This window comes from Pelmatolapia mariae, linkage group LG12, assembly GCF_036321145.2.
Source record: "Pelmatolapia mariae isolate MD_Pm_ZW linkage group LG12, Pm_UMD_F_2, whole genome shotgun sequence".
Lineage (NCBI taxonomy): Eukaryota > Metazoa > Chordata > Actinopteri > Cichliformes > Cichlidae > Pelmatolapia > Pelmatolapia mariae.
In genome coordinates, this window is record NC_086237.1 from 7868945 (window position 1) to 7887672 (window position 18728).

General features: G+C 40.3%; 1 protein-coding gene across 1 annotated transcript in view; it reads left to right on the forward strand.

Annotated features, from left to right (window-relative positions):
* Positions 1–18728, forward strand: part of si:ch211-158d24.2 (multiple epidermal growth factor-like domains protein 9) — a 39793-nt gene that overhangs the window by 2685 nt on the left and 18380 nt on the right. Inside the window, exon 2 of the mRNA XM_063490275.1 lies at positions 4868–5087. Coding sequence (XP_063346345.1) covers positions 4868–5087 — 220 coding nt within the window. The remainder of the gene's footprint in view (positions 1–4867; positions 5088–18728) is intronic.

Consider the following 18728-nt stretch of genomic DNA (forward strand, 5'->3'; position numbering starts at 1 on the left):
ACAGCTCTAAACACTGAGTTTCAGGCTGTTTTTTGTGCTCTTGGTTATATAGAGGTAATATCCCTAATATGGTCACCAGCCACAGCTCTCGCTATGAGCACAAAAGTGAACAGACAGTCGCTAGTAAGATGGGTTAAAGCAGAATGAAACAAACAGCTTTGTCTCAGTCAAAAGGCGAACTGAGGAGGTGAGCCAGGGCCTAGTATATGTTAACTAAGAATGGTTTTCAACCAAAATCATGTAAAATTGCTCTAGTAGAGTTCAAGGATTGAAGTATAGAGCTAGAAATAAATGAGTGAGCAACAAAGTTAAAATGTTGAACTTTGGCTGGGATCACAGAAGCCCCACCCACCTGCTGTTCAGACCTTCTGTTCATAATTGACAGCCAATAAGAAAAAAAAGTTAGCCCAAAGAGGAAAAACAGGTTCTGCACGCAAGCAGATAAATAAAGATTTTTGAACTGCGATTCATGCAAATATACTCTAGCAGAGTGCAGGAAGTGTTAGCAATAGATCCACTTTAAAGTTCAGTCAAAATGCAGCATATTTACCAAACTGCTTCCTGGATCCTTTTTCATGTTAGTGAGGCATTTAGTCATTTCTCCTTTTAAGTCATTTGATCCACTTTGTTACGTGAACCGTGAGGTCAAAATGAAACACATGGCCACGTGTCAGGTCATAAATGGAAACTTCAGCTGGCCTTGTTTAGATTTGTAACTTCAAAAACCCCGACACTCTCTATTCTTGTAGCGCGAAGGCCACTCACACGACATCATCACATCATTCGGGATAACGCCTCGCTCGGCTACCTCAGTAGATTCTCTTCCAGGGCAGAGGCCCCATAGACCAGTACCATGTGGTGTTTTTCCACAGCTTTACTTTGCAAAATCTCCCAGTGCTTCATGGAAGATAATGTGTTTTGACTCTCCAAACAAATCTCAAAGCACAATGATTGTTTTCACCATAGCAAGCTCTAAATTAGGCAGGACAGGAGGCAGTTGTTTTTTTTTTCTTGTTCTTTTTTCATGGCGAGCGGTCTGCCACTGCCTGTGCCTGAATACCAGCAGCCATGCTGTCACAACCCTTTACAGCAAGTTAAATAGGAGAAAGATGAACTCTTGCTTCGGTTCCTCCTCACCTTCTCTTCCTCGCTGCACGCAGTTCCAGTGCAATCTAAATCAAACTTGCTGCCGTGGCCTCACAGAATCATCTCACACCTAGCGGAAGCTGGGTTTTAAGAATGAACTTTGTGCGTGTGTTAGGGGTGATGCATTCGCTGGATCGCACACATTTTCAGGCGTGATCAGAACTGACAGTTCCTCTGCGGACATTGCTGTAGCAAAGGCCCAGACTGTATATTCAACAAGCTTGCGTAACCACAGGCCTTTATTAGTTACATAAAACTCCAAGCAGCAGTGGCAGACGAGTATAATCTGAGTAGGACGCCTGAGCAGGAATGCATTAAAATTCAGCTGTCCTTTCCTCTCTTAATGTTAGTTGAGGTATTGTGTGCACACCACATATAAAAACATGCTGTTCTGCTCTCTTATTTGTCTGTTTTCTTTGTCTCACTGCTGAGCACAGAGTGGAGACACACAGTCGAGCCTTCAGTTGCCACACCTAGCCCGAGATCAGATGAATAATAGATTGGCACTCTGTGGGTTCATCCACATGTCTGTCATTACATCCTCTGCAGAAACCCTTCATATGCAGCACAGTTGCACACTTATCTCTAGACCGTCTAGAGTCTCCATGAGATGAGAATCTTGTTTTTTGTTTTTTTGAAGCATAAGTGAATTGTGCTTTCAGCAAAACAGAAACCAGCCAAAGAAAGACAAGGTTTCCTTTGAAAAATCTGGATGAGCAAAGTGTAACTTTGTGCACTTCTTTAGCACAACACAGTGGGCAGCTCCTAGATGCAGATGATATTAGGGGACTGTGGTTCGACTGTGCAGCTTAAAGTGAACGATGGTGGAAGCCAGGGCAGCTCCTAGTGTCTTCATTTCTGGGCATGCTCACATTTGGTCCATTTTCAAATTAAATTTCTCTTCCACTACCAGTTCCAAAGTTTCCAGGTGCAGTAAATGTGTAAGGCAGGTGTCTGTGTAATGTTGGGCTAAACTGGTTTATGACAAATGCTAGCATAAAGACTTTGCTCTTTACAAACACAGTGCATCACGCCGATTCCATTAGCTGTGCAATGCTGCAATGACAGTGACAGCATAATCAGCTATAAAAAGGCTTAAAACATTAGTTCAAATGTTTGAACTGAGATGAGTGAAATTCTGGGTTTTCTGTTCCAGGAAAAACTGAATCAGTCACCATGGTAACAGACTCTGTAAACTTCAAAGTCTCAATTTCTTCCTCACTCTTCCCCTCTTGCTGCACCTGATCCACCTGTGTGATGCCACATTTCCCCATTCATAAAGTTGCTGTCAAAGCGTAATTCATTTTACAAACACTTAGATGTTAGTGTGCTATTTTTTTTTAATGAACATGAGTGCTATGACATTCACTCAGTTGTCAGTATATAAGGACAGAGACAGAGTTATTATCTACTCGGAATAAAATTTTAGTCTCCATCCTGCTAACTCTGACTCTGTGGGCAGTAATGGAGCTATCAGAGTGACAGCCTGTTTTTGTCCACTGCAAACATCTATTGAGTCTTACTGTAGCAATCACTATTTAAAAAAAAGGGTCTTTAGACAGAGAAGACTGATCAATGATGAATCACTTGTCATATAGTAAATGGTCACAGTCATAGAAAAATGCCTGTCACAGCTGGGATCTTTGAGATGAGACTCTATAATACAACTAAATGAGTTTTTAAAGTCCGTTCTGACATTTCGTGTTAAAATTTGTTCACAGATTGACATTCAGTCATGAAATGATGTCAAACAACATTTTGAAAGGTACATGGTCTGAAATTCAGTCTGAACATGTCTCAGTGGGTTTTTACAAACACCTGCATGGGTTAGGCCAAGTGCAAGTGGCGTCCTCACATTGACATCCAAAATGGATATGGATCACGGATTCTGACTGAGTCGGGCCCGGATCTTTGGTTCTCATCATTTCCTAGCTCCTCTGATTAGATCCATTCATAATGGCTTACTCCCTGGCACAATCTGTGCTCCTTATTTAAAATGGCTCATCCCCCAAGACTGTATTGAAGTATTGAAGTAAAATCATGTTTAGCTTTACTGATAGTACTTTTCCAAGTCTTTATTAAATGCAAGCTTCACGGAAAGTAACGTACAGCATCTCTGTTATGACTGTAAGAGAGCCATCATTTGTAAGGGAAGCTGCTGTTAGATCAGGTTAACAAGGGAACATTAAAGCAGAGTTTTTCTGTAAATCTCATTAAGGGTTTTAATCCAGTAGTGGGGAAAATAAAAAAATTGTATTTTTAAAAAAAGTGAGGTTGTTATAGTACTCCAGTAGATTAAATTTTTACTGAATAAATATTGAAAAAACAAAATGATCTTTTGCTATCTGGGTAATTAACAGCAGGTCTATCAGTAAACTGTCTGATCTGTTTCTCCATATTTTAATCTTCAGTTTCTGACTCCTACAGTTTGAATAATTAGATTTACAAATCAAATCTAAATTAGGGTTCCAGCTTCATCTAATGACAATTCAAGTTGGGTAAATGATGCCAGCAGACATTTATTTTTTTGTATCAATTTTTTTTTATTAAACATTCATACTTTTTATGAAGATGACATAGTATCTCAAGCTGATTATAATTACTCCTCTTCCTTGCTGTGATTTCAGGTAAATATCATAGTCAGTACTGACATGTGTTCATTTCTCTTAGGCCACCGGATTACAAATGCAGATTGTCCTTTCCACATTCATGCATGTGCAGCTGAATGTGCGCATGAACATGCTCTGAATTGACTGAACTTGCTCTGATCAGCTGGTCTGGAACAGGGAACTCAGTTACAGATTAGAGTTAATCAACTCAGAGTTTACTTTTACACTCAGAGTTTACTTTTACACTCAGAGTTTGTTGAAGGTTCTTCCTGGAGTAGGGCTCAAGTCACTGGTGACCAATCTAGGGTCATGGAGAGGGTGTGGTGTAATTTTAGTGACCTCCAAATGCAAAAAGCTTTTAAGTTAATGCCATGTTTCACTTTAAGTGTTGTTTTTAATAAATTGCATGCTCAAACAAATGTTTTGTCTCACTCCCATTTCTCCTTGTTCCATGTTAAAGCTTGGTTCCAAGCTTGTTAGAACCTTGTTAAGATCCAACCGTACAAAATATGATTTTTTTTGTTGTTGTTGCCATTTTCAAGTGCTTTAAACTTTTGATCGGGACTGTATAATCTGCTGGCGGTTGTCACAGTTGTGGGACACATAACTGTGGTATCCAAGGAAATGGCAAAGACGCTTATTGCCGATGGGAGAGGTTTGCTGTGTAAGATGTGGTTAACATTGTGAAAGGATGTATTTTAACCCAAAACGCAATGTTTGTTTTTTTTACCTAATCCCAACAAAGTAGTTTGTTGCTAGACCTAAACAAACAGGGAGTGAAAAGGAGAAAGTGTTGAACAAGCAGGGTGAAACCAGGGTAAAAAAAATTATAGATGAAAAGTTGAATGGTTTATGATTTTGAGGGAAACGTATATGTATTTTCATCTTTAAGGGTCACAACAAAAAGGTTTTAAAATCCCTGTTTTGCACATTACACATAAGTGACTGCTTGTCGCATTTCAGATGTTTTATTGTGAAATAATATTTGTGAAATAAACACAATGTTCATCATTTTGTTTAGTGTGGTCAGTACTAAGCTGCTTTCACTACTGTTGTCCTTCATGCATTATTTACATTTTTTTTGTCTTTCCCTTTTTTTTGTCACACCCCAGCCACCCCTCACTCAGAGATCCTTTGTAACTGCAGCAGTGACTTTGAGGGGATTTCACATCCCGACGACTGTGACAAGAGCACCGGTCAGTGTTCGTGTGTGAAGGGCTACACCGGTCTGCAGTGTGAGGACTGCGAGGAGGATTACTTCACAAATGGCACCAGTGGCTGCCAGCCCTGTTCCTGCGACTCATACGGTGCAGTGAACCCCCTCTGTGACAGGTAAGGCTGCTTTTTCAGTTTCCCTGTGAGGGCAGCCTCTGGCAAAAAAGTCAGTTTGTTTGTTTTGTCAACACAACTGAAGAGACACGACTCATTTCTGTGCTGTGTCTCACTAGTAAATCAGATAAGCTTTGTTTACATATTTACTGCTTTTCTGCCTAACTGTGGTATAAAATGCGCATGTCAACTGTGTTTCGAACCACCGTATAGAATGTAAGTGGGGCTGTATTTTAGCATTTTTCAGCTTGTTGTTTTGGTTCAGCCTTACTGCTTGCCCCAACAGTGACCAGCAGAAATAGATGCTTACATTGCCCAGAACCACATTGCTAGTATTTATCAGGTAAAGTTGGGTATTTTGTTAACTGGTGAAGGACAAAACAGAGAGAGTCAATTCTGAAGCTGTTTTGGTGTTAAACATGGTTTCTTGACTGTTGTGTGTATAAACAGGCAACTACTCTGGTGGATTTGGCATAAAAATCAGAGCCAGATAAGCAAGTTAATGATTTTTTTTCCTGTATACATAATCACAGCCTAGACTTTCAGGTAAGGGCAGAAGCGGCTGTTGATCAGAAGGTACAGTGGTTGGTTGACCCACTGTTAACCCACGGTCAGTGTCTGGATCTTCCAGCGTGTTTCAAAGTGAAGTTGCCCCTATGTGTCCATCAGAGTGCGAGTGTGTCCTTCTTGGATGAAGTGCTTATAAGACGTAGAATGAAAGCATTGTATGAATGTGGATGGCAGGAAGATTGTAGTAGAAAGCTCTTTAAGTGCTCAGATTGTATGGGCCGGTCCACTTGATCATTAGCCAATGGCATGACATTGTATTTTGATAAGTAGGGTGAGCCTTTTTTTCTTTTTCTTTGTATTGTGCTGGAAAATTGGGAAATGGGTGCAGTGATCAGTTAAAACGTGCAAACATAAATGGAAATACAGTGTATAAGATAAAGCGTGAAAGTCCATATTTGGTATGACTAACTTTATTCTTCATAGCATAGTCTAGACTGTCGTAGGCAAGCTGTCTTTTAATCTCTTAGTAGTTAAGTAAAATATTTTTTCTGGGTTCTTGGAGGTCATTCCAGAGCCTGTTTTGGATGTTGGCTTCCTTTTGTTCCATTCTCTGTCAAGATGTTCCCACACTGCTTCAATAATGTTTAGATTTAGACTCTGGCGAGGCCAGTCGATGACTGATAGTGTTTCATTGTGTGTTTTTTCTATCTAGGTATCCCTTTACTGCATTGGTGGTGTGTGTGGGATCATTGCCATGATGAAAAATTAATCTGTTACTGTTCAGATTTTTCCTAGATTGTGTTCCATGGTGCATCAAAATCGAATGGGTTTTTCTCCCACTCCCAACGCTACAGCCTGAAATGCAGCCACAAGCCACGACAGAGCCTTCAGCATGTTTTAAAAATGGCTGCAGACTACTCACTGCTGTACCTCTGTCCTACTTCAAAAATGTAAAATTTGGATTCATTATTCCAGAAGACCTGTTCCCACTGATGTTCAGGGTTTAAAGAAAAACCTGAGAACAACCTTCAGAAAGACTGGAGAACTATTGCTCAAAAAACGAACTCTGACACCATGGAAGCCAATTTGGGACTAATGCTAATAAATTTTAGGACATGATTACACCTGAAATGACCTCAAGCTTTTGTTTGAATTCTGGAGGGAAAAAAAAGCTTTCACCCATTTTGGATAAGAGAAATATTACAACTGGTCAGTACTTACCAGTAAAATCAATAAAACGAAGACATCATTCGGGCTTTCCTTTAACACTGGCTCAGTCACTGGCTTAACTTGAATTTGAACATGTTTTGCATAAAGGGCTTAGTGACAGCACTGATTTGCACGTGAGTTAACGACAGAGTGACTGCATTTAACCACCAGTTTGTCGAACACAGGGCGACTGTTGCTCAGGAGGTAGACCAGGTTATCTACTAATCAGAAAGTAATCAGAATTGTTGCTGGTTTGATCCCTGCCTGCATGCCAAATATCCTTGGCCAAGATATTGCAAATTGCTCTCTGACACATCCATCAGACTGTGAATGTTGGACAGAAAAAAGTGCTTGTATGAACTGGTGTAAATGGGTGAATAAGACATGTTGTATAAAGTGTTTTGAGTGCTGAGGTTGAGTAGAGAAGCACTATCTAAGACTCTAATTGTGTCACTGTGATCTAAACTCTGAAACAAATCCTCTTTATGAGGCTACTGAGATTTACTTTGAGCCTTCATGAACCCTTTCAGGTATTTTTATTATGTAGACCAGCTGTACACATTTTGTATACAGTGGGTTATCAGGACAAAGGCAGACCTCTGATTTGTAATGTACCTGCAAATTGGCTGCAGCATTTTAAAGGAGTCTTAACTTTAGCTCCAAAACTGCTGTGACACACCAAGCTTGAACAGACTGTCTGCTGTGAATTAGTGTTTGTTATCTCTAAAGATGGGGCCGAGATGTTCAAGGGATCAGCTGTGCTCAGACATGGTGTTCATCATTGTTCTGCTCATTGATCCAGGCCGTCTTGCCGCAGGCCTCCTGGAAGATGTCAAAATGTTACCCACCCCGGTTACTTCTCAAATCCAGTCAAAGAACACACAACAGCTCTTGTACACAGCCTTTCTACAGTCACAAGAACAGACTGGGAAAAGAAGCTGCGTGTGTGGGTTAGGAATGCGGTAAAAATAGCGGCTGTACTTTCTGCCTCTAGCCATGAAAAGGAAAGCTGCTGTTTAGAAGCTTGAGTCAGTGTCCGCAGCGTGTGGAGGATTTGTTTTGTCATGCCCCGAGAAACATGTCACTCACCTGAACTAAATCCTACTGGGTGGAGTCCTGTGATGCAACTACAGGATGTGTTTTTCATGCTGATTGAGATTTTGCGTGCACAGCGCTTTCAAATGATGGTAAAGGTGGAGGCAGGAAGGTTATTTTGGGGCTCTGGGCTTTCACGCAGCAACACACCAAATACACTCCTCAGATGTCTGCGCCTGGCCTCTGATAACCATCCCGGCCTAGCCTAGCCTCATTCAGGAGCTTAGCATTGTAACTTATCCAGATTAACCAGCTTTCAGACCCCCTGGCCTGCTGCTTTAGGTTTCTTTCCCATTAAGTAATGAGCTGAAGTAATGTGCTGTGGTCATGTTCACTGAAATCACAGTGATAACAGTAGAAATTATACCAAGATTTCAAAGAATTAGTTCAGGAATTACTGACCTGGTCAAGAAGCTGGGGAGGCGTAGTTACCTTTAGGCATGGAACATGATGAGTTTCACTCCCGACAGACATCTCATCACACCTGTAAAGTTCCTCCTACTCTCTGTCATTAACTTTGCATATTCAGCCAAAGCAAGAATATAAACTGGAACATTTTAGAGAATCTACTTAATTCTGTCAGAAAATTCACTAAGAGCCCTCTTTCACATAGTCTGACATAAAGACTGGAAATGGGCTGAAAACAGTTAAACATTTCACATCTTAAGACTGCAGATTATATGACTTTGTTTATATCAAACAAGTGTTTGATATTTTAAGTGTTGCTTAAAATATTGTTGGATGAATTTTCTTACACAAGTAGGACTGTCTGCTTGCTCTTCGGAGCTGAACAGAATGCACAGCCGCGTTTCCACAAGAATTAAGCTCTTAGCCCCAGAACTGCTGAAGAAAAAAATAGTATTAGAACATTTTTCTGTGCTAATGAAGCTATTCAACTACAACTCTTAAATGCTTGTGCCTAAAAAAATTAAAAATACAAATTTCCCGAAACGTTTGGACTGACAGTGGGTTAATTAAGGCCAGGAATAATTTGCAACTATGCCAATGGCAGAAAGCTCACAAGCTAACTCTACTAGAGTGACAGAGCAACTTACACCCTTAGGAATGAGAGAGTTTGGCTGTTTGGAAAAAAAATTGGTCAGTATAACCAAACCAAAACCTTTACTGTACTTGTTGAGTTGGAATCTATTTCTTTTTAAATATGAAATGGGAAATGGTGAAACCTTGCTAAGAAAGATGTAAATTGTTAATGTTTCTTCTACATAACTTAATAATGAATAAAATGCATAGATTATGTAGATTATGTATGTCTGTTTCTCTACATAAAGATTTCAAAAACATGGCATGTTATTATGCATCAACATATTGTTCCTGTGTTGTTGGCATAATGTGATATTTAGAAGGTTGGAAACTAACAATGCTGCTTCCTGTTACATACCTAAAATGTCTGTGTACAGTTTTCAGCTAATAGCTTTTTTGGGAATTGCATTGTTGTTGCAAAACTGTCTGTCAAACTGTTATTTTTGGCATTTTTCATAGATTCAGCTTGTGAAGTGATAACATATTGTGTTTTTGTGACAAGTTGCTAGTAATTAAGTTCCCTTTAATTGGGTCTTTGCTCAGTTATTTTTCAAGTGCAGATACAGCACTGGTTCATCCCTTAGGTTAGCTGCCTTTTTTATGATTGAATGATTCATAGGTCAGTGTTGTGTCTTAACTAACAAAAAATATTCCTCTGAAAATAGACTGGACCCGAAAACAAGTGAAAAAAAAAACAGCAAACGACCTTGAAAGACCCACAGAAAGCCTGTAGAACTATTGCTCTAGAGCACTTTTTAAAAGGTCTAGAAAGTCTGGCAAGGTTATCGAGAGCCTGATAGGCTTTAATGGCAGCATTTAGTTATAACACAGTTGTAGTTTCCTAAATCCAAGCGAGCAACTAAGTCTGAGCTTTGCTGTGAAGCAGCATTATGTAACTGCCGGACAGCATGTAGCTCACAGCAAGTGCTCAACGCTGTGCTCTTCTGTGAGCCTCTGTTGGGGCATTTGCCGGGGTGGAAGCAGAAGATTTTTGTTGGTTGTGATGTCATGCTGCATACACATGCTGAGTGTTTTTAAGAATGTCCCCTGCATTTCTGAGTCACTGTTTTTGTTTGCTGGTGCATTTATCTGTTTGGCTGGCCAAATATAGATAACACGACATCTCAGGCAGATGCTTAAAAGCGCCTATTTTCAGTTCTCTAAAACTTCAATTTAAATGCCAGAATTCCACATTTGTTCCTTAGAATTGAAAAGCAAGACCTTCTTTCTAGAATATCTACTTTATTTAGTTTTTCTGCACAGAGGCAGACACCACTTTATGGAAGGTCATTTTGTTCTTGTATAGCCTCTAAGGAGAAAATAAAGCATGCCCAGGGCCTGCTGAGTGAATATCTGCCACTATCCTCAAACTCAGAGTCACATGTGATCAAACTAATGAATTTATAAATTGACAGCAGTAGCTTATGTCAGGAAGAGGAAGTCGGGTTGGAAAAAAATTGAGGCCAAAGTGCCTTCCAGTACTTTGCATTTGGTCTGTTCTTTACCCTCAGATGACATTAGTTGTTCTCAGTGTGAACTGATCATCTGTGTTCTTTAACTAAGTTGCAGTGGGCACACAAAATGGGGAAACGGAAATCTTTCAGCACAAGCAAACTTTTTAGTGCCTTGGGTTGTAGATTAACTCACCCTTCAACAGAACTGCTGATAATGATGTGACCTCTGCTCACAGGAGGAGTGTTAAGTGTGGTGAATGCTCAATATAAAGACATTAAGCCACAGTTTGGGAAAATAAAAGATGACAAATGAATGAAAACTATATAACAAAACTAAGGGCTGGGTAAGATTGTAAAAACAAACAAACAAACAAAGCAAAAAAACAACAAAAACAACAACAAAAAAACCCCCAAACTTTGCCTCACTGGAGAACAAAAATATGAAAAGTAGTTTCTGTTACACGTGAATTGTACTTCTACATCAGATCTATGCCGTAAATTATGTCATGAGTTACGCCACTGGACGTGCACCTCCCTAGAAATGCAACTCCACGCCAGGTTAATGTATGCCACAGCCACTTGAATGGCATTGAAGGTTCCGATGTAGGGCGTAAAGGAGTTTCTGGTTACTATGTAAGGTAGAAGGTGGATTTCCTGCATATATATATATATATATATGTATATATATATATATATATACATATATATATATATATACATATATATATATATATATATATAAGGGGGCTTCAGAGAGAAGTTAAAACCCTTATACTCTTCTTCTATCAGTGCCACTAACATGGTTAGTCCATGTGTCCTGATCATTGCTTTGACTATCTTTTCGAGTGCCGTGAGAGTATTCCGATATGAGGATGAGACTAGAGGCCAAGATCAAGGTAGCATGGAGGGAGGTTAGCCAACTATCGGAGCTGCAGAAAGATGCGATGAAGAAGGTGCCTAAGAAGTACAGCAACCTGTACCTTGGAAACTGCCAAGCAATAACCGACAGCTGCTTGAAGAGGTACACCAGAGGGATAGAAGGCAGGAGAATAAACCTGCTGTTCTCCACAGAACCATCCAACCATCTGCTCAGTGGCAGAGGAACAATATGAGAACAGAACCACCAAGGCTGGAGACTGAGCAATACTGGAAGAGCATATGGGAGAAGGATGAAACGCATAACAGCAATGCTCAGTGGCTAATGGATCTAGGAGCAGACCGCAGCAACCTCCCTGAACAGGATAACCATCACAGTGGCAGACATCCAAGAAAGGGTCTCCAATATGAAGAGTTGGACAGCACCAGGCCCCGACATGGTTCACGCCTACTGGCTGAAGGAGCTTGACTGCACTCCATGAGCATCTGCCAGCACAGCCTCAGTACCACATGGACGCTCCTGTCAGGCATCATAGCAGCTAAGATGAATAGGCACATGGCTCAATACATGAGTGGGTCACAGAAAGGAATAGGCAGGAATACAAGAGGAGCAAAACACCAGCTACTGGTAGACAGAGCAGTCGTCCCACAACTGCAAGAGCAGACTGACCAGTCTGTGCACAGCCTGGATTGATTACAAGAAGGCCTATGACTCAATGCCCCTCACCTGGATCCTGGAATGCCTAGAATTGTACAAGATCAACAGGACCCTTAGAACCTTTATCAGGCACTTAGCGGGGATGTGGCATACAACACTAGAGGCCAATTTCAAGCCCATAGCACAAGTCACCATTAATTGCGGGATCTATCAAGGAGATGCTCTGTCCCCACTGCTGTTCTGCATAGGCCTGAACCCCCTCAGTGAGATCATTGACAAGACTGGCTACGGATACCGACTACGGAACGGAGCAGTTGTCAGACACCTCCTGTACATGGATGACATCAAGCTGTATGCCAAGAGTGAACAAGACATCCATTCACTGATCCACACTACCAGGATATACAGCTATGACATTGGAATGTCATTTGGATTGGAGAAGTGTAGTCGGATGGTAACGAAGAGAGGGAAGGTAGTCAGAATTGAGGGGATCGAACTACCAGAAAGCAACATTGCAGACCTCAAGGACAGCTACAAATACCTGTTTGATTGGGTAACCAATCAAAGTTTTCTTAAAGACAGGATAGCTTGATAGGCAGAGGAGCTAAAATGACAGGAAATTGTTGTCCTGCACTAAGACTAGGGATGGGTACCGATATCCAGTGCCATTATGGTTCTGACATAAACGGTAGTAACCAGACCGAAAAGCAGCGCACATTTCGGTGCTTTATTTCGGTGCTTTTTTTTTCAGTGCTTTTTTTTCCCTGAGATGTCATACACTTTGGATTCTAGCCAATCATTTTACGTTTCCGAGGATAGTAGGCGGGCCCAGGTACGTACGTTCTTTTAGAGCAGAGCTACAGATTAAAAATGCCCAAGGCGAACCCGTCAAAGTCTGGCTGTACTTCACAGCAAAAGATGCAAACTCAGCAGCCTGCAACAAGTGCTTTAAGGTGATACTGTGCGAAGCAGGTAACACCTCGAATCTGATGAAACACCTGGCAACGCATAGTGTTTTTTTAAAAGCCGAGAAATGCACCGTATTTGATAGCTTGCTGCAAGACCTCACACCGAGCACATCTACTGCGGGTGTGATGCCTGTTATCGGACCCGGAGTTAGCAACATCCCCCAAGAACCCGAAGAGGAGAGTCCTGGCCCCTAGCCCTGCCAGTGTAGCACCGGTTCCAACCAAAGGAGGTATATTGTATCAACAGAAAAAGCTAATGGTTATCATTTTGCAGAAAAAAAGAGACTGCTAAAAATAAAAACAAAAGAGGTTTTTGGACAAAGTTTGTGTTCTCCATTGTTTAAGCACCGGTTCGAGCACCGTTTAAGCACCGGCACCATTTCAAAAGTACCGGTTTGGCACCGGTATTGGATAAAACCTAAACAATACCCATCCCTAACTAAGACCCACTACAAGATAGGATTATTCTATAGTAACATAGGTGGTTGCCTTCAGTAGTTTAGTAGAATAGTGCTTACTTTAGAAAGTATTTCCTTATTTTTCATTTTTACTGGAAATCTACAGCTGTGAAGAAGTAATGAGGATGATGTGCATCTTGTTTCAGGGAAGTGTTCTGCTTTTTAAACCTTTGTGACGTTCATGTGAATTGATTTATCACTTCCCTAAATACCATTGCACGCTGAATACTCCACCCTCCTGCTCTCTGCTCTCTTATGGCAGTGGCAGTTATTTTGACCCGTGAATAAACCAAACCTAAATATGGAGCAGAATAGGTCCTCTTTAGTGTTAATAGGACCATGTTAATTTCAGTTTGAGCCTGACTGATCAGTTAAACAATATTTTCAGCTGATATTATTACCTTATCAGGTATTAGCTAGGTAGTCTAGCAAATACAAATGTGTTTCACACATATTTCGGTATGCATTTCACTATTCACCAATAGTGAAATTTTGGACCAATTTAAATAATAATTGTTTAGCTAGATTTCCTTCCCCTTTTGAACACAAAGAAATAAAAGAAATAACTGTTTCAAGCACTGTACGGTACTGGATAGCAGTCTGTGCTTTGCTATATGAGAATGAGGAACTTGTCAAACCTGTTTATGTTAATGTTAACTAAATAACTCACCAGTAGCTGTTGTATGCGGACATATAAATATGTGATCATTATTGACCCTGTCCTAGGACACTAAGCTTCTCTATTACCCACTCTAATAGAATTCTCTCAGGGCTGGCGACTGTTTAAAGCCGAGTGACATTTGTAACTCTGTCCTTGCTCAGTCTTCTTAACAACCTTAATGAGATTCCCCTCGTTTGCTCTCTCATGATGTGGCATTCTGTCTGTCTGCAAATCATGTGATGTAAAGTGGACACACACTGTTACCCAGTTTGTTGGGTTAGGTCAGGCCAGTCTTTGACAAAAGAGCTTTAATATCATCTTGTATCTGTCAGAACACAGGAGTCAGTAGTGTATGTGGGTCAGATCCTGTGGGCAATGTCTATAAGGCTTTTTTTTTTTTTTTTTTACCATTACTGTGTCAAAAAGCACCACAGTCTGTAATGAAATATTGATTTTGGCTACAGATGTTTCTGTGTCTGCGTCAGGTCACTGGAGGCATTTTTGCTGTTCATCTAGCATTACTCTGCATCGATTGTGATATTTCAGTGGCGAACAGTATTATTAGAAATGACGCAGAAGATGCAAAAGTCTTTTTCCGGACTACATTTATTCAGTGTTTTATATCAGGTAGCTTGCTTGTTTAAAGGTAATGCACATTGAAAGTTTTGGTTAAAATGTCTTTAAAGAATCCTTTAGCTAATTTAATTAGGTACACAAATAATTTTTCCCTAAATGGTATTGCCATTTGAGAGATGAATTTCATTGCAACCATAGTATTCTTCACATATTGCAGTTTTAAGCTGGCTCAGTCCAATGGGTATTCAATTTTCTTTACACATTTTTAGATTTAAACTTAGCAAAAGTGACTGTAGCTAGTAAATTAAAAATGGTGGCCTTTGAGGCAGCTGCTCGTTCTGTGTTTGAGGGCATGCCTAACTTTACACGGTGACCTTGATAAGTAATGGGGGAAAAGCCTAGGTTGTCAGCATGAAGTTTGAGGGAGTTCAGCAGCAGGCTTTACTGGAGGAGAGAAGAACTCCCTTTGCACTCTGCTGACCCGTTGAACACACAAAAAGGTGTATAAAATATTTAAGGAAAACCCTGAAAAGCAGAATATTGCATCTGTAAAGTCGGTAGTTAGGCACAGGATAGTTTATGAGTGTAAACCCTCCTCATAAGGGCAGCTGCTGGTCCCTGCTACCCTGCAGCTCCACTGCAGGATGTTTGAGTGCCAATAAGAAAACACAGGCAACAGCAGGTTTGCGTGCCTTTGCTGACCTGTTCGTTAGCTACACAGAAAGCTTAGGAGTGCTGACATCCAATCGAGACCTCAGGGCACTGCAGAAGGTGACTGGGGTGAGAAACCATTAGAGATTCCCAAAAAAGGAACCCTGCAATCATTAAAGCTGTTCTGCTTCCCCTGTGTAGATCCTGTTGATCTCAAGCAATGATCTTAGCACAGACTAAACTAAATACTGAGTGCGTTTGGGCTTGTAAGGAGAGGAGCTGCTGTACAGGCAAGTGATGGGGTGCCCCAAATTTACAAGACAAAACAAGAGCCTGTTAGTGTTCTTTGTTTTGTGGTTTTAGTACCTCAGGCATTCCTGCTTCCTCCAAGTGTTTAAAGACATCCATGTTGGGTTAATTGGAGAATGCAAATTGACTTTGGTTTTGAGGTAGACAGAGTGCTAAAATTGAATTAAGTGCTAAATGAACGATGGTTAAATATGACTTGTAGTCTAAATGACTTTGCCAAGTGCTAGAAAAATGTGAGCATGTTACATTAAAAAAAGATAACCTTTTCTTCCCCCTTGTTTTTGTTTTGTTTTCATGATCGTGGGAAGTGAAAGTAAAACCAGACGCGCTAAGCCCTGCTATAACATGGAATATTTGGACACGTTCATACAGATTAAAGGCTAAGACGGCAAAGGGAGATCTGGCTCCGCTTTTGGTTAACACACCCTTTGAGCATTTCACTGCTCAACCAGAAAAGCAACTAAACCTGCTTAGTGTACTTCCTTGTTTATTTTTACTGAACCTTGTGGCTAACTGAACTGTCAACGTCCCCGTTACAGAGAGGACATTTGGCCTGATCCAACACAGGAGCAGCCAATGGGGCAGCGCTGGCGTGGCAGCAGCAGCAGAATGGGGTTAAGCTTTGTTGCTTATGTTATACTGACCTACTTAACACGCAGATCTGACGCAGAGCAGCTTGGCCAGCACGAGGCCATGAAACTACATCAAAACAATAACAAACCCCCACCTTCTGGCCACAGAAGAGAAAGAGAGGGTCTTCATAATCTCACAAGCAGGGCCACTGAGATGCAACGTAAACATTTAAAGCCTAGTTCAAACCTATGGGTTCCTATAGATTAGATGGAGCTACAGTAGACAAACAGACGGGCTGCATCGCTGTGCAATACCACGTCAATGTAAAGTCATTAGTAAAGCTGCATTAAGATAAGATAACTCTTCTCTTCAGAATAACCACTTCAGAAAGATTATGATCAAAATATAGACCACAGTGTAAAATTCTGTGTTCACTGTAACCAAAATGTTGACACTTGTTTTATCCTGTTATCCTAACACATCTTCACCATTAATCACCAGACGATTGTTATATGAATTAGAAAGCTCTTGCTAGGAATCATTGGAAACATAGTTGCAACAGTAGGAGTATAGAATGAGCCACAGTAATACAAATCAGATCAAATCTGGTGTCCTCTGTACGTTACACCATGCAAAGTGTTTGAGGTTAAATCAGAATTTATGTGACAGCTCCGACAGTGTAAAGGGCATTGCATAATGGTAGCCTTTATCAGTCAAAAGAGGGAAATACAAGAATAAACTTTGCAAGAAGAAGCTTTCTGAATATAAATCAGTCACTGGTGACATATTTATTTGCCTCTGACAGGATCCAGGATGTTTAACATCAGTCAGGCCAGGACTGCCATATTAACTGAGAAGTCCCAGCACTAAAGCAAGGAGGAGGAAGTGTGTTGAAATGAGCTGAATATGTGAAGGTAGCAGGGATATGACATTTATGAACGGCAGCACTGAAAGTCTGCCAAAACACTGGCTGATGGCAAGACTCCCACTCCTCAAAGTTTTTAGCACCCAAGAGAACCCTCCAGGAACGTATTTAAATTAAATTCTTTCTTTTAAATGGGCAGAAATAACAGCAGAATGAATCAACTTCTGGTAGAACCCATCTAGGGGTAAGGCTGGGTTTTATTTTATCCACATGTTTTATAAACCGATTTTCAGGGACTATAGGCTATTACCTTTCAAATGAAGTATTATATTTTGGCATTACAGTTTGTCTGTTGAAAGCTTTATTTAAATTTCCAGCCAAGTTAAAACTCTTTATAAAGGCCTGGAGGTTAACCAAGTGTTTTCAGACCTGTTGTGCTTACGTATGTAGTTATTCCACAAAAGATCCCCAAAAGAAAAACGCTGAATTAGAGGTATTTTAAAAGGAGAGAGAAAGCAACACAGGGCCTGGTGGATTTGCAGGCTGCACATAAGACAGCACAGCTCTTAGTAAATGAGTCTTTATTTAGAGCTCCGCACAGAGGAAGGCTCACTAGAAACTGATGACAGATTGCGTTGCATTGCCACAGGTCAGTGTGTGACTGACTGCCAGGCAGCTGGAGCAGAAACATGTTGGTGCTTTAAAGGAAAAATGCATCATGTTAGTTTAGCTGATTTTCCGGCTGCTGTCCCTTGTAGTATTTATTACTGTACAGATGGCTATTTATTATAGCATACTTAAAATGTTTTAGTGTTCATTTCAGGCAGCTGCATGCTGTATAGTGTTTTTTGTTTGACATCTTTCTTTTATTTTTTCCTCTTAGAGAAATAGACATGTATAATTAGCCAAAGGTGAAAGGTTGTATTTTGTACAAGGAAAAGTAAGGAATCAAAGCCAGTGGACCATCTGGCCTTACTGGGATGCTGCACATTTGATAAAAAGTCAGCTTTCAAGTACACCTAACCGCAGATCCTGATGCAGAGTGAATGTTAGAGTTGAATGATAGAACATTACAAGTTATTTTCTTCTCAATAAAATATGGAAGTTTCAGCACATTAAAAAAAAAAAAACTCTAGCTCCTATCCCCCTAACTTTACAAGCAGCTTTCATATTACCTGCTTCTCACAAACAGAAGGTGTAACCGCGGGGCGTTCTTAAGATGACGATATTAGGTGTATCCTCTCTCTTTGACCACATACTGATTTTGCCGAAGTAGAATCTCGATTACAAACTCACATCGCTGACTCATCAGGAAAGTTGCAAGCTAAAAGTTTGACCAAACTAACAGATAAAGACAGACAAATAATATTTCCCCAATAATTTGTGTTTTAGTTTAGTTAGTTTTCCAGGTTCACAAAATTCATGTTGAATCAGTTTTCAAAAGTCTAGTTTCTATAAGCCCCACACACTCGTTTATAATCACTTCAAAATGAATCAATAATCAAAATGAACTTTTTTTTGTTTAGAATGGCAATGAATGTAATCTAATCTAATACAGATAATTTGGCTATTGTAAAAACAAATCCCTTTACATTTTCTGTCATTTTTTGATGAGCAAAGTATCTTTCTATTTAGTATTAAATGGCAATTTTAAATAAATCTGTTTTTTTGTACCGTGTTTTTATTTTTTCCTTTGGCAGCTGGACATTATATCTTTCACTTGCTTGTATTAGGGTCATG